At 40.1% G+C, this 16,575-nt stretch overlaps 1 protein-coding gene across 7 annotated transcripts in view; it reads right to left on the reverse strand.

Annotated features, from left to right (window-relative positions):
* The window catches only part of tnpo1 (transportin 1), a 233,726-nt gene that overhangs the window by 7,938 nt on the left and 209,213 nt on the right, over positions 1 to 16,575 (reverse strand). For 6 of the 7 annotated variants that reach the window (XM_072516131.1, XM_072516134.1, XM_072516135.1 and 3 more), the window contains exons 21-24: positions 14,697 to 14,772; positions 13,643 to 13,742; positions 8,344 to 8,418; positions 1,568 to 1,706 (exon numbers count right to left, since the gene is read on the reverse strand). In XM_072516131.1, the coding sequence (XP_072372232.1) occupies positions 1,599 to 1,706; positions 8,344 to 8,418; positions 13,643 to 13,742; positions 14,697 to 14,772 (359 nt within the window). In that variant the 3' untranslated portion in view covers positions 1,568 to 1,598. Of the gene's footprint in view, positions 1 to 1,567; positions 1,707 to 8,340; positions 8,419 to 13,642; positions 13,743 to 14,696; positions 14,773 to 16,575 lie in introns of those variants that run through there. The other variant, XR_011949032.1, reaches the window with a different exon arrangement.

Raw genomic sequence — 16,575 nt, forward strand, 5'->3', positions numbered from 1 at the left:
GTTCTGGGGTCAGGAGTCCAAATCCCACATTGACAGCTGGTGAAATGTAAATTTGATTAATGAATAAATCTGGATCATAAAGCTAATCTCAGTAATGGTGACCATGACAATTATCATCGATTTTTGTAAAATCCCATATGGTTCACTAAAGTCCTTTAGGGAAGAAAATCTGCCATGCTTACCCAGTCTGTCCTACAGGGACTCCAGACCAACTGGATGTGATCAACTCTCAACTGCCTTCTGAAATGGCCTAGCAAGCCACTCAGTTCAAGGGCATATAAGGATTGGCAACAAATGCCAGCCTCGTCAGTGACACACGCATGGGAAACAAAAAAAGCGAGGAAAGTCAGCATAAAATAATTAAGTGCCACCTGCCTTTAACAAACTTAATTGAATGTTTTGAGGTAAGAATTGTTGAGGGTAATGACGTTGATGTGGTATATATATATATATATATATATATTCACAAAATGGGTTTGATAAAATGCCAGATAATATGCTTGCCAGCAAAGTTGAAGCCCATAGAATAAAAGGGACAGTGGTCGCATGCATGCAAATTTGGCTGATACAAAAGCAAGAGAGTTGTGGTGGCGCAGTGGTTAGCACTGGTGCCTCACGGCAGTGAGGACCCATGTTCTATCTCAGCCCTGGGTCACTGCCCATTTGAAGTTTGCACATTCTCCCAGTGTCTGCAGGGGTCTCACCCCTACAACCCAAAGTTGTACAGGGTAGGTCGATTGGCCGTGCTAAATTGCCCTGTTATAAAATACAAAAGAAACAGAGTTGCGGTGAATGGTTGTTTCTCAAACAGGAGGAAGTTGTGTTCCCCAGGGGTCCATGTTCGTCGGATCACTGTTTTTCTTGATATATATTAATCACTTAGACTTGGGTGTAGAGGGCACAATTTCAAAATTTGCAAGTATTGTGATGGATGAATGGGACTTGGTGTGAGTTAGGACTGAAGTGACATGGTTTTGGCACAGGCATCAAAGTTCAGAATGACCTCAAATTTATAAAGAATAGAATGTAGGAGGCCGGCTAGGTGTACACTATTACCTCTGAATCATAGAATTTACAGTGCAGACGGGGACCATTCGGCCCATCGAGTCTGCACCAGCTCTTGGAAAGAGCACCCTACTTAAGCCCACGCCTCCACCCTAGCCCCATAACCCCACCTCACCTTTTTGGACACTAAGGGCAATTTATCATATCCACCTAACCTGCACATCTTTGGACTGTGGGAGGAAACCGGAGCACCCGGTGGAAACCCATGCAGACACAGGGAGAACATGCAGACTCCGCACAGACAGTGACCCAAGCCGGGAATCGAACCTGGGACCCTGGAGCTGTGAAGCAACTGTGCTAAGCACTGTGCTACCGTGCTTGACTTAACTGTTTCAAAAGGCGTGGTTGCGGGCCTCAGCAATAGATCAGTTGAGGTCGTAATGGAATTGAGCAATGTTATGGAGATGGAAATAGGTTGTCTTAGTGATGGCACAGATGTGTGGATACACAGATGTGCGGATAAAAGTTCATCTCATTTAAAGCAAACCAGTTTGGTAATTACCACGAGTATGGGTTGATAACAGCGTACACAGCTAGACTCCATAATACGCTGCAAGGCGTTCCTTCAAGGGAGGCGGGAACTGGTCTGAAAAACGGGTCCAATTCTCATCCCCAATCTGACTTTTAAAACCATGAAGGATCTGAAATGATGTACAAAGATTATATTTTGAGCCAACAAATTTCAAATACACATGACCAATTTCAGTAATCATTTGCATTGTACAATCAAGAATTTTCATGTGCTACCCAATTAAATTGAATATACTAGTTAAAACATTCTAGAAATTAGAATTTTGTAATTTATGTCCCACAAATTAATATATTTGCACATCAGTGATAAGTTTAAATTTAAAAATAATCTAAGGATTTCCCTCCTGCACAGCACCAACTCAAATCACTCCAGCTTGGTTATTCATTACCTTCCTGGAGTGCTTTACTTATTCTCCCAACAGGTTTCCAATCGTTTAAATTTATATAGAAGTGATACTAAACACTTGCAACTTCAATATATAACATGGCACATAAAGTCACCATAGTCCCAAATGACCATAGGTTGCTTTCCCCTTTTGAGGGGGAAATATGACTGGTGGTGATTTAACCTGAGGATCACCACACCTCAGGAGAGGGCAGGAAGGCAAAGTTGAAACAATCACAGAAACGTCAACAATGAGTATGATTTTACTAGGACATCTAGTTAAAAATAACTTTCAATATATTTGAACAAACCAGATTCTACAAAATGTCCTTAATAGCACAGTGTAATTTATGCAAAATTAATTTAACAGAACAAAATCCTATTGGTTATTTAAAACACTGTATTCTGCACATTACACCATATTTGAGAGAAGGATTCAATATTTGCAGCCCAGGTAAACTGCACAAGATCTTTTTCATTCTGAAGTACTTCTGCCTTGGTGCATGATATTATTCAATATAATTATTTCATACAAATTATGTAATTGGATTCTAGTTGATCAGTAATGTCACAGGGTAGAAAAATCAAATGACTCCTGAGCAACAAACCAAAATGATTGAACCATATAGGCCTGCACTGTCAGTGAGAAGCGTTAGAGCCCTTGATTGTCTCGGTGCAACACAACCATTAAGAGGCCAGAGGAGAAAGACTGAATGGTTTACAATTTTGTCTGTGTTCCCTTGATCAGTAAGTCTGAGGAATCTTCTCTGTTGCTTTTCACAATAGATTTTCAATATCTACTATGCAGAACAACTTCATCACAATATTTCAATACCTCAAAAACACTCAAAAGCACGCATAATAGTTAATTGACTAAAAGACATAAATTGAAGTCAATGGAAAAGATGCGAATCACATGCAATGTAAAGTTTACTGATTCACTTTGAGCCCATTGCATAGACCTGTCCATAGACCTGATAATTTCACCCCACAAAGCCCATGAGTAAACTTTGATTAGCAACAAAATAAACAGAACTCCAGCCTTGATTTCACACTCTTCGCAAGATAATTATGGATGGCAAAAGTCATCTTGCCTATAATCATGCATATTACGATCAGGAGCCAGCTGTGCGGCTACTCAAGCCTGCTCCACAATTTGTCTACATTAGACCAGTGACAACTCAAAAGGGCGGAATGAGCTGAGAAGTGAATTGGGACACAGTGAAAGGTGCTGTATAAATAGGTTTTGTTTTTCTTTCTGCATGCAGTAGGCAGAGTGACTGTGGCAATGGTGAAATTGGAGACCCAATGCTGATTCTCCAAAGATAATGAATCACAGAACACAACTGGTATTAGGAAAGTGGCTAGAGCCATACTAGATTTACAAAACAATTCAACTCTGTAGCTAATACAACCACTCCATTCAGAGTTCACTGGTGCCAACCCACAATATACCATAAATGGCAACAATTCCTTTTGCACTAATGACACTATCACCAGGATTTGTCAGACATCTACTAGCTCAAGAAAAACTTAAGATTGAATTGTTGATCTGAATTTTTCAAAGAATGATCCATGGCACAAAACCTTAATACAGCTGTAACTCTAGAACTGGATTGTTTTCCCTTCCACTAGAAGCTGGCATACAAATTGGGCTGTGCATGGTGAATTTGCAACTTATCTGGTGTGAACCTAAGGTGATGTAGAGATTTGTAAAAGCAATCTCCTAGTGACAGGCTTTTCAAGAGCAATAAAGTGCGAGAGTCAACACCCTGTTCCGCATGACTCATGGTTTAGATTCTTACATTTATATTGATGATTCTCAAGCCTCTGTACATCAACACAGCATTTCATTCGAATTGTGCCCATCTAAGGAAAGTTTAGTCTGCTGTTTATACGCTGGCTTGAATTCAAAGGAGAATTTTGCAGCGTGCACAGTATTTAATTTTGCTGTACCAATTAGAAGTGACTCCTACCCCCATTCCACCCACCCAAGTTACCTACCTTCCCACTGCCCCAAACCCCCATCCCATCATCACCACCCCTTACACTGCCACCACCACTAACCTCCCACATCCCCTACCCTGCATCCACGTTAACTCAAGGTGAAGAATATTTGAAATAAAAACTCGAATTTCACTTCAAATAGTCAACAAAGATTCATCTTATAAAGTAAAAGCACTCGCATTGTTCATAGAATCTACAGCATGGAGGCAGGCCCTTCAGCCCAAACTGGTCCATGCCAAACAAAAGACCCACCTAAGCTAACCCCATTTGCCTGCATTTCACCCATATCCCTCTCAACCTTTCTATCCACGTATCGGTCCAAATACCGTTTAAATGTTGTCAATGTCCCTGCCTCAACTACTTCCTCCAGTAACTCATTCCACATAAGTACCACCCTCCCTCTATGTAAAAAAGTTGCTCCACAGTTTCCCATTAATTTTTCCCCCTCTTAACTTAAACCAAGCACTCTAGTTCTCGATTCCCCAACCCTGGGAAAAGACGGAGTGCATTCACCCTATCCATTCCTCTCATGATCTTATACACCTCTGTAAGATCACCCCTCCAGTCTCCTACGCCCCAAAGAACAAAGTCCTAACCTGTCCAATCTCTCCCTATCACTCAGTCCCTTGAGTCCTGGCAACATCCTTGTAAATCTCTTCTGCACTCTCTCCAGTTTAATAACATCTTTCCCATAGCAAGGCGACCAAAACTGAACACTATACTCCAGGTGCGGCCTCACCAATGTCCTGTACAACTGCAACACAACTTCCCAACTTCTAAACTCAATGCTCTGAGTATAGAAGCCTTCATGAAGGTCAGCATGCCAAAAGCCTTCTTCGCTGCCCTATCTACCTGTGACTCCACCTTTGGAGAACCGTGCACCTGAACTCCCAAGGTCCCTCTGTTCCAAAGGTCCTACCATTCAACGTGAAAGTCCTACCTTGATTTGGCTTTCCAAAATGCAACACCTCACACATATCTGTATTGAATTCCATTTGTAATTTCTTGGCCCCTGCTGCAATTTTTGATAACCTTCCTCACTGTCTACAATATCTCCTATTTTAGTGTTATTTGCAAACTTACTCATCATGCCTTGTACATTCTCATTCAAATAGTTGATATACTGATATACAGCACTGACCCCCCGAGGCACACCATTAGTCACAGGCCTCCAGTCCCGACAGGCATCCTTCCACCATTACCCTCTGCTTCCGACCATCAAGCCAATTGATATCCAATTTGTCAGTTCTCCCTGGAATCCAGGTGATTAAACCTGCCAGTGAAGCCTACCATGTGGAACTTTATCAAAGCCTTACTGAAGTCCATGTAGACCATGTCTACCGCCCTGCCCTCATCAACCTTCCTGCTCACTTCATCAAAGAACTCTTAACAAATTTGTACGGCATCATCTCCCCTGCACAAAGCCGTGCGGACTATTCCTAATCAAACGTCTTTCCAAATGCCTATATATCTTATCCCTCAGAATCCTCTCTAGTAATTTACCCACCTCTGATGTTAGGCTTACCGGTCTGTAACTCCCAGGTTTTTCTTTGCAGCCCTTCTTAAATAAGAACACAGCAAATGCTACCCTCCAGTCTTCTGGTACCTCAGCCATGGCTAATGATGATGCAAATATCTCAGCTAGTGCTCCCGCAATTTTGTCTGTCGCTTTCCGGTGTTCTTGGATATACCTGGTCAGGGCCATGAGATTTATGCACCTTCATACGTTTTAATACACCCATCACCTCCTCTATGTAATGCGAACTGTCCCCAATATATCGTCACTAACCTTCTGAGGTTCCCAAGTTTTGATGTTTTTCTCTACGGTAAACACGGAGGATAAATATTCATTGAGAACCTGGCCCATCTCCTGCGGTTCCATACGTGTCCACTTTGGTCCTTGAGGAGTCCTATTCTCTCTCTAGTTATTCTTTTTCCGGTATTATATTTAAAGAATCCCTTTGGATTCACTTTGATCCTCTCGGCCAAAGCTACCTCATGCCCCCTTTTTGTCCTCCTAATTTCCTTCTCGAGTATACTCCTGTATGCCCTGTAGACCTCCAGGGAATCCCTTGATTCCAGTTGCTTGTACCCGAGCCATGTCTCCTTTTTCCTGGCCAAAGCCTCAATATGTTTTGTCATCCAGGGTATACTGCTCCTGCCAGCCTTGCGCTTCACCCTAACAGGAACATATAGACCCTGAACTCTAGCTATTTCATTTTTAATGACCTCCCACTTGCCAGAGGTCCCTTTGCCCTCAAACAAGCTACTCCAATCAACCCTTGCAAGCCTGTCTAATTCCATCAAAATACGCCTTGTCCTAATTTAGAACTTGTACCTGTGGACCAGTTTAGCCCCTTCCCAATACTATTTTAAAATTAAAAGAACTATGGTCACTGGTTCCAAAGTGGTCCCCCACCATCATCTCAGTCATTTGTCCTGCCCTACTTCCCAAGAGTGGGTCAAGTTTTGTCCTTTCCCAAATAGGACCCTCCATATACTGCCCGAGGAAACTTTCCTGAATACACTGAACAAATTCCATCCACCCCATATAAGCCCTTAACACTACGGCAGTCCAGTCTATGATAGGAAAATTAAAATCCCCTACTATGACAACCCTATGACTCCTGCAAGTCTCCCCGATTTCCGTGCATATTTGTTCTTCTAATTCCCATTGACTATTTGGGGGCCGACAGTACAACCCCAATAAGGTCACCATCCCCTTCTTATTTCTTAGTTCCACCCACAAAGCCTCGCTGGATGATCCCTCAGTTATTTAACTTCTGACTACGGCCGTGATGCTCCCCCTATTCAAAAATGCAACTCCCCTTCCTCCACCTCTGTTCCGCCTAAAGCATCTGAACCCTGGAACATAAAGCTGCCAGTCCTGTCCCCCCATTGCCATCTTTCAGTTATGGCTATAATATCCCAATTCCATTTACCTATCCATGCCTTGAGGTCATCAGCCTTACCTGTCAGCCATCTTGCATTGAAATAGATGCTATTTAATCCAACAGGTTTGCCCAGCTCCCTGCCGTGCTCCTGCCTAGCATGTCTATTCAGCTTGCCGTTGCTGAGTACTGCATCTCCTTCCAGCCCCTCATTTGCTTCTTTGCTGTTGAGGATCCCACCTCTTTAAACCTTCCCTCGTAGCACTAGCAAATCTGCCCCGCAGGATATTGTTCCTCACACAAATGTAGGACGCCATGCAGTTTTGCAGTGTTTCCAACTCGGCCTCTTGTTTTTTTAAGGCTTTTGAATTCCCACTCAATTGCTTTTGCTCTCAAGTCGCATTAACCAGCAATGGTATTCCATCTGATGACCTGTCAGGGTCAACACCGACCCCATAAACCCTTTCTCACTCAGGTCACCACAGTCCTGGTGGCACAGAATCCCCAGAGATGCCATTCTCTAACCCCTTTGAACAGTCTGGTGGGCTGACAACACAAACAGTAGGAATGGGTCTACTTCAATTCATAATCCCCTTGACCTTGCATTCTTCAGCTCTCTGCTCTTTCCAACTGAATAACGCACAGTATGTCTTCCTATTTTCAGAGACCTGCTTCAGCATCAGGTTCTGTTCAAAGACTGCCAAATAAAACTGTTCCATTCAGAGAATCTTGCAGATTTCCTCTTTGCAGGAATTTGCAATGCATTCTGAGCTACCAAATAGAAAACACCAACCTCACTGCAATTAGCTTTCTATTTACCTTTTGTTTTTTTTAAACTGTTTATACCCTCATGGCAACCTTCAATCACATGGAGACTACTTGAAACAAAATGATGTATAATCAAAAAAACAATTAACCCATTTCAGAACACTCCCCAGGCCACTTTGGTCTTAAACTCCATAGGTTTCCTTTGCAAGAAAACTCCTTGTTTCACAAATAATGAAATACAAGATCACTGCTGTAGAAACCGCCGCACCAAAAATCAATATTTTTAGAAACCTGGCAACTCCACAGAAAATATTTATTAACTGATCAAGAGTCACAAACAAGATTACTCAATTGGTGCCATTTAAATGTTGGTGGCATGCTCCAACTGGTTTACACGGAGTATGTCAAAGACCATCTTGGCTGCATCTACAATCTTTTAAGGTAAACTCCCCTAGCTGAAAAACCTGTTGTCACAACAGATCTTTAAGCCAATGAGAAAACCGTTAAAAAATACGCAATTTCTCCAGAGCGAATTTCAACATTCTTGTACATTGAAATAAAACAAATGTCAATTTGTAGACATCAAATAATGCCAGATATTTAGAAAAAATGAAAAGTTTATCATTCCTGTTTTTATTCTCACTCTAAAGGAACCAAAACAAGCAATTCCAGGGACAAAACAAAGAAACCGGTTACCTTGTAGAACATATCTCGAAGGTCATCTTTTGGACTAATCCAAGAGGCAACTGCATCACAGAAAAAAATGAAGTCCTGGAAGAAAAAACACATTTGAACAATTCTGATATAACATGCTTTAAAAAAGTAAGCGTTTTTGCATGAAATGGCAATAGGGATGCTAATATAAATCAAACAGCTCTCTGGAGATCAGTGTTCAATTTCTTGTCTAACTGTTATTCACTTAAAAAGTTAGCATTTAGATAGTTCAGAACTAAGTTAACAACATTGATGTTACTGCCAGACCTGAAAAAAATCAAAGCACATTTGAAACAGGTAGATAAAAGCAAATTACTGTGGATGCTGGAATCTGAAACTAAAGCTGAAAGTATTACAGGTCTGACAGCATCTGTGGAGAGAAGGGAGCTAATGTTTTGAGTCTGGATGACTTTGACAAGGAGTCATGTCATCCAGGCTCGAAACGTTAGCCCCCTTTTCGCTCCTCATTTGAAACAGGATTTAGTAGATATTCATTAGGTTAGAAACAAATCAAAATCAGGAACCAAATGAGTTTGCAGATGCACAGCACAGAAATCACAATTTAACCTTGTTCCTTCCTTACCGATAAATAGAACCTGGATTCATACTGGTTCATGCTTCATACTGGGCATCATTTTAAAGTTTTGCAATTTTAATACCAAATTATTTATTTTCAAAAAGTATCACTTCAGGCACTAAAACGTATTTTCAGTGTTAACTCCCATTGTCCCAAATGGATTTATCTCAATAATGAACATGAAGCACAAGTATATCAATTACGGATTTATTCTATTTGCATATAATTTTCAGTTTTATCCAACTAAACCAGCCACCTAACGTAAGAGGCATGTAAAGATACACCAGACAAATGATCACAATATAAGAAAGTTCAGATGAATAATCATATGGACATACTTAAAACAAAGACTCAGTAATAAATTGGAAAAAGGCCAATTTTAGAAAATGAGAAAGCACACTCGAAAACAAATTTCTGATAAACATGGAAAATGGTACAGGAGTGAGAAATATTTAAAACAATGATCAATAAAGTTACGGAATATTTACTACTAAACACCAAGAGCCAGTCAGTGGCACACCATCGATGTATCAGGGTAAAATTGAGAAGGAATACACTGAGTAAAGAGCCACAAAGGGGGAGATAATAGCGTAAGATATAAAGAATACAAAATGATTTAAAGAAAAACAATTAAAGGCAAAGTGGAACAACAAAATTAAATTATCAAGGGAGATAAATCATATTCGATAGACACACAAGCAACAAAAGCAAAATCAGGTTATGGATAGGACCAAGTAGGAATACATGATCACCAAACAAACAATTATATTGAAATGACAGAAATAATATTTACTTTGCCTCAGTATTTATTTGGGGAAACTAACATGGTGCACATGACCCAAGAGAAATTCAGAATAGAAAGTGGAACATTATTGATAAGCTAGACAAACTTAAGAGGATAAAATTCCTGGTCTAACTGGATTGCATCTACATCTATTGAAATTTTGGCGAAGCCCTTCTCAATGTACCTACAGCCTTTGGCACAGTTCACAACACTATCCTCCTCCAATGCCTCTCCGCTGTCATCCATCTGGGTGAGAGTGCCCTCAACTGATTACATTCCATATCTATTCTTAGCCAGAGGAATAACTGCAAAGGCTTGACAACAAAGACCTCTGGAAATCAACAAAATTCCGAGTGTACAGTGAAGTTGTCATCACCAAACCCCTATACTGCAGAGACCTGGACTGGGTATCAGCGTCACACAAGAAACAATTCCGTCAAAAATGGCTCGACCTCCTGACGCAAATGGAGGACTGTCGAATGCTAGCATCTTTCTTGAAGCATCCAGGCAAAATTCCTGCAAGTCAATTTTTGATTTGATTTGTCATATGTACCGAAGTACAGTGAAAAGTATTTTTCTGCGGCCGAGGTAACGTACACGGTACATTTACAGTGCGGAACAAGGGGCCAAACAAAGTAAATACATGAGCAAGAGCAGCATAGGGAGTCGTGAACAGTGTTTTTACAGGGAACAGGTCATTCCAAGGGAGTGTCAGTGAGGAGTCTTGTAGCTGTGGGAAGAAGCTGTTCCTATGTCTGGATGTGCAGGTCTTCAGACTTCTGTACCTTCTGCCTGATTGACAGGGCACTGTATCCAGATGACTGAAAAGTGATTCCTCTAACAGAACCGGTTTCTGAACTCTCAAATGGCCAATATTCCGGGAGAGGACATAGAAAACATTTCAAAGACACTCTGAAGCTCTCCTTAAAGTGCAGCAGCATTGGCATTAATTACTGGGAGAAGCTTGCTTCAAGTGTTCGAAATTGCAATGGCTTTGAGTCACAATGTCTTAATGATGAGACAGAGCAGCGGCAGAGAAGAAAAGGAAGCAACGGCTGAACTCCAGATCCCACTAAGTGGTAGGGCATCCTGTTCCATGTGCGCAAAGTTCAGTATGTCGAGAAACAGCCAGTCATGAAGACCCATGCCATAAAACAGTGACCCTCACTAGACAGGAGCCTCAAATCGAGGAAGTCAACAACAATAATCCTTGGCCCTCTCCCATTTCTGTTCTAAATGCTTCCACTTGGTATCATCTAAAGCAGTGTAGGTTCCCACATATACACTGATGACAACTTGCCCTGGATTGGTACAGCTGAAACATCAGTCCAGAAACTCAACGTCATTTCGGATAAACCAGCCCACGTGATTGACACTTCATCCACCAGTCCAAGCAACAACCCCCTCCATAACTTTCTCAAAAATGTATTATTTCATGGGATATGGGTATCACTGGCAAGGTCAGCATTTGCTGTCCCTAATTGCCCTTGAACTGAATGGCTTGCTGGTCATTTCAGAGGACAGTTAAGAGTCAACCAACCACATTGCTGTGGATTTGGTGCATGCATGCCAGATCAAGCAAGGGTGGCATTTCCTTCCCTAAAAGGACATTGGTGAACCAGATGGGTCTTTACAACAATCAATGATAGTTTCATGGTCACCATTACTAAGAATTTGAATTCCAGATTTTATTAATTGAATTTGTTGTGGTAGGATTTGAACCTGTGTCCCAAGAACATAAGCCTGGGTCTTTGGTTTACTAGTCCAATGACCTTAATGCTATGTTGCCATTTCCCCTTAAACTGGTGTCCAATCTAAGAGGTCTACTGCAGCACTTTGCCAGAGCTTCTTCAACAACACCTCCCAAAGTGTAACCTCCACCACCTAGAAACACAAAAGCAACAGTTGTTTGGGGACATTATCGCCTCCAAATTGGCATATCACCCTGATCTGAACATATATCACTGGTCCTTTATTATTACTGGGTCAGCATTGAGCAGTTTTATGGGAGCATCTTCACCACAGACTGCAGTGGTTCAATACTGCCCACCACCTTCTCAATGGCAAATAAAGATGAGCAGTATATCTTGACCATCTCCATGAAGCCAACAACCCAAGAATTTTTAAAAGGATTTTGGTGCAAAACGTCTGACATGTTACAAATCTACTTTGATAATGTTGAACCTCTCCTGTTCCACTGTAGTCATAACTATAGTCCCTAGGTTTCGCAGGCATGAAAGGACGATGTCAACATCAAATGCATTTTTCTTGGAAATGCTGACAAGAGTTATCTGTGGAAACAGAAGATAGCATTCAGTAGCATTGTGGATAGCACAATTGCTTCACAGCTCCAGGGTCCCAGGTTCGATTCCGGCTTGGGTCACTGTCTGTGCTAAGTCTGCACATCCTCCCCGTGTGTGCGTGGGTTTCCTCCGGGTGCTCCGGTTTCCTCCCACAGTCCAAAGATGTGCAGGTTAGGTGGATTAGCCATGATAAATTGCCCTTAGTGTCCAAAATCGCCCTTAGTGTTGGGTGGGGTTTACTGGGTTATGGGGATAGGGTGGAGGTGTTGACCTTGGGTGGGGTGCTCTTTCCAAGAGCCGGTGCAGACTCGATGGGCCAAATGGCCTCCTTCTGCACTGTAAATTCTATATATAGTATTCAACTTTTGACTCTACATTAACAACTATTTAAGTAATAAATTTGCTGAAAGCAGCTTTTCACATTTATTGCAAGCAAGGAAAATAATTATGGATGTACATTTCAGTAATTAAAAGATCTTGCCAAATAATACTGTCATGTACATTAGAAGATTGAGTTTTATTATGCTGATATTACATTTTGTAACCAGAAAACACAGATGATAGTCTAATTTGTGTCACTTACCAGACTCAGTAACCTGTTGATAGCGATAAAAAGGTCCTCATTGGGAGCTAGAACCCAGTTGTGCTATGATCATTTCAGACCACAATATATTTGGGTACCCTGCTGTGCTGTGCAGTTACATTGAGTTTCCAGTTGTATCGAAGGTAGTTCGTCTGCGGCTCTTTCCATGCAGTCCTTTTGTTTTTCTGGACACTTCTGCCTATGGTTTGGGTTATACCTTGGTTATCAGTAACCCTGGAGTGTCGAACGTTATACTTAATTTTCCGTATTGTGTAACCAGTGAAGTTCCATCTTGGAATACCATTTTGTCCAGTTTGTTTCACAAACTTTCTCAACGTCACTGCAGGAGCGCGCTTAATTTGATCAGATTCAGTGTTCATTTCTGCTCACTAGGGCAGCATATTTAGATTTTCACTTACCTTGGATTGGATGGGTTAATGACTACCTGCACCAAGCTAAATGCAATCCAGTGAAAAACTGACAATCGATTTGTTGTAATTCTATGCAGCCACTGTCTCAAAACTGCCTAAAACATTTCAACTCGCATTTTCCCAAAATTAGGACAATGTTACTCTCCCTTCTCTAATATTTTTCTTCAAAAATCTTGAATGAAAAGAACAACCTTGTTTAGTATCAGGCCAATAAGAACCCAAACACTGGGTGATGGTCCCTGGACATGCTAGGCTGCCAGTCACATACCTTCTGTACAAACGGAAGTAAAAACAGATAGACAAGACTTGATGCCGAAACCAAAAGACAAAACAATGTTAAACAACTTTAATGAAATATTCTAGAAACTGCTGCAAACTATATTGAAAACTTTAAACGTTCGTACATTTTATTATGTGGGCTCTATGCTGTTGTTTATTCTGAAGATTTTAGGCAGCATTCACTTGCTTTTTTTGTCAAAAAAAAAAAAAAAAAAAAAAAATCACATTTCAGGAAATCAAATATAAATAACGTTTTTGACTCCTATTTTTAATCACTGTATCATTACTAAAAAGCTAGCGAATGAACCGGTCTCAATTTATCACCTGTACGACTCCTCCTGGATTGACACCAATCATACTGCAAATGCCACGGAAAGCAGAATCTTTTTCTTCATTATCCCTTATGTTTCGCAGGGAAGTACACCTGTTCAATAGTGTTAAAAAAAGTTCATGTATATAAACAGGGGTTATGTAGAGACTGGTTTTAATGCACTAAAGAACTGCACACAAATCTACTTATAGTATTTAATGGAATATATATGGTGCAGTTAATTTAGCTGCTTGAGTGCCCTCTATGAACAATAAATTACTGAGATTACAATGTTTTCAGTTCTACAAAATAGGTGCAACTGTTTCCCTTTTCATGAAATCGATGTATGATCAAATATTTAAATATTCACTCAAACTCAAAATTATGTTAAATTATTAGGACTAAGGTTGTGTTCTGTGACATAATTATTCCATCAAACACTTTATAACGAAGACCATTTTAAAAGAGTACTTTGATTAACCCATCATTTCAACACTGTCATCCTTTGCAGAACTCAAGTTTTTTCAGTACTACAAGATTTACTTTAGCCGTTCAGTTTTAAAAAGCAGCATGTGAAAGACAAATGACTGAATATAAGACAAGGTGGAACACAAGCTGGTATTCATACAAGCTGAATACAATAGACTTCCACAGTTTGCAAGCAAAGTGTTTGACCTTAAAAGTTAATAGTTTCAGAACATATTTCTCATAGCCAAATTAAATTCTGTATTTTTATAACTTTAAAAAAGATTTCTGCATGCAATTTATCATTCTGATGAAAATTTATTTAATGCTTTTACGTTCATAATCAAGCTTCTCAATACTGCAAGCATGTGACAATCTTATCCCATGCATCAGTTAGTTGTTAGCCACAACATAAAATAAAAATACACACATAACGGTGCTACTGAAAAATCACAAACCTGATAGGACAAGATTAGTCACATGGTTGGCAATGGTTAAGGATTGTGAATTTGCAATCAACTGAAAACAATTGCTATAAGTGAGAAAGAGATAGAGAAAGAGTGAAGAGGAAAATGAATTAAATAAAGATTGAATAATACACACCAGGGTCTTATAAACTGCTGTAGCATGGGGGCCACCTCTTGAGGACAAACGTAACCAAGACGACCAATTGTTATTGCTACGGTAACGCAATCACGGTTATACACCACCAAACGCCAACCAAGACATGAGCAAATGAGGGGGAGGAGAAAAATAAAGAAAAAACAACAAATAACTCAGAAACAGAAATCAACAGAATCTGTGTATGATAACAAAATTAAGATCATCTTTTTGTGTTGATTATTAGATTAACTACCACCCATTGAAGGGAGGCAGAAGTTATGGTGCAATCTTCAAAAAAATAAAACAAAAGTACGTCAAAAGAGGGAACACTCCCAAAGCACACCTGAATCTTAAACTAGCCCTTCCAACTGAATATGAGTCCATCTGAAATATCAAACTCAACTCAAATGCTGAACTGTTTTAGCAATAGACTTTTTTTCAACAGATGCAAATTACAGTTTATCATTCAGGAAAAAAATCTTTTAATATTACTGTCAAATTTCAAAGCTCTCTTCTCTATGAAGCTGCAGTTATACTGCATTCTGAAAAACCAAACCAGTATGAAGCAAATTCCTAAAAAAGGGCCTCTATGTATTCATTAGCCTCCTGCATTATACTGTTAATTTTATATTAAGCACATATGCAAAATCACTGTTAATGTAAAAGTGACAGTATAACGGTCCTCCACAAAAAAGCTTGCCATAGTACTCATTTTGAAAGTAGGGAAAATGCAAAAGCATTTACTGTTGTTTAAGTAGTAATGTATGAGTGTATAATTTTAAACTTTGATTAATGTAAAATGCTATTTTTATCTTAATCATAAGTTAAAATCACAATTATTGTGTTTCCTATAATGGGCTAGTAATTAATAAGGATTATTTTAAAGTCGAGAGCCATGAAAAAAAAGGATTGGGTTTTGAAACTTTCAAAACAGCTGTATAGACTACAATAAAATATATTGTTTATACTGATAGGAGAGAGAATTTTTTGAGTACCCAATTATAATTTTTTTTCCAATTAAGGGGCAATTTAGCATGGCCAATCCACCTAACCTGCACATCTTTGGGTTGTGGGGGTGAAACCCACGCAGGCACGGGGAGAATGTGCAAACTCCACACAGACAGTGATCTAGGGCCAGGATTGAGCCCGGGTCCTCAGTGCCGTAGACAGCAATGCAAACCACTGCGCCATCGTGCTGCCTGGTAGAAAGAAAATTTTCCTTAAAGTGGAAAAAACATTTTAAAATAAAAATTTTCAAAAGGTTTTGTAATATCTGCTTAAATAATTCCAAAAGTCAGACTATGTAAAACATGGAAATGAACCAAGTGTTTTAGAAGTGTTCCTCTTTAAACTCACAAAAGGTTATCATTCAGAAAGAAAAAGTAATGGTTTAAGGATTACTCCAAGCTAACTACAAGGACGTTACAAAAATCCAGCAGATTCATATAAAGCAGAGGAGGGAAACCTATGTTCAAGAGACACAAACTATGCAACATTCTCATTAAAACAAGCATTCATGAACAATCTGATGAGACATGCAGAAAAGCAGATGAATGTTCATTCAAAAATAAAGTTCAGTGTAGGATATACTGATCAAACTGTACAAGTATGCCAATTGATACAAAATTTCTTGCAAGTTGTGTAACATGCAAGTAGAATACAAAATATATTTGCAATCTGAATAACACTGCATTCAGCAGAAAACTGGGGCAGGATTCTCCGGTCCACCAGCCGCGTTTTCCGGCGCGGCATGCCCCTGCTGACAGCGGGATCTTCTGTTCCCACAGCCGGCCATTAGGGTTTCCCATTGTGGCCACCCCATGCCGTCAGGAAACCAGCAGGCATCGGTGCATTGCCGGCGGACCCCACCTGAGAAATC

The sequence above is a fragment of the Scyliorhinus torazame genome, chromosome 9 (assembly GCF_047496885.1).
Source record: "Scyliorhinus torazame isolate Kashiwa2021f chromosome 9, sScyTor2.1, whole genome shotgun sequence".
NCBI lineage: Eukaryota > Metazoa > Chordata > Chondrichthyes > Carcharhiniformes > Scyliorhinidae > Scyliorhinus > Scyliorhinus torazame.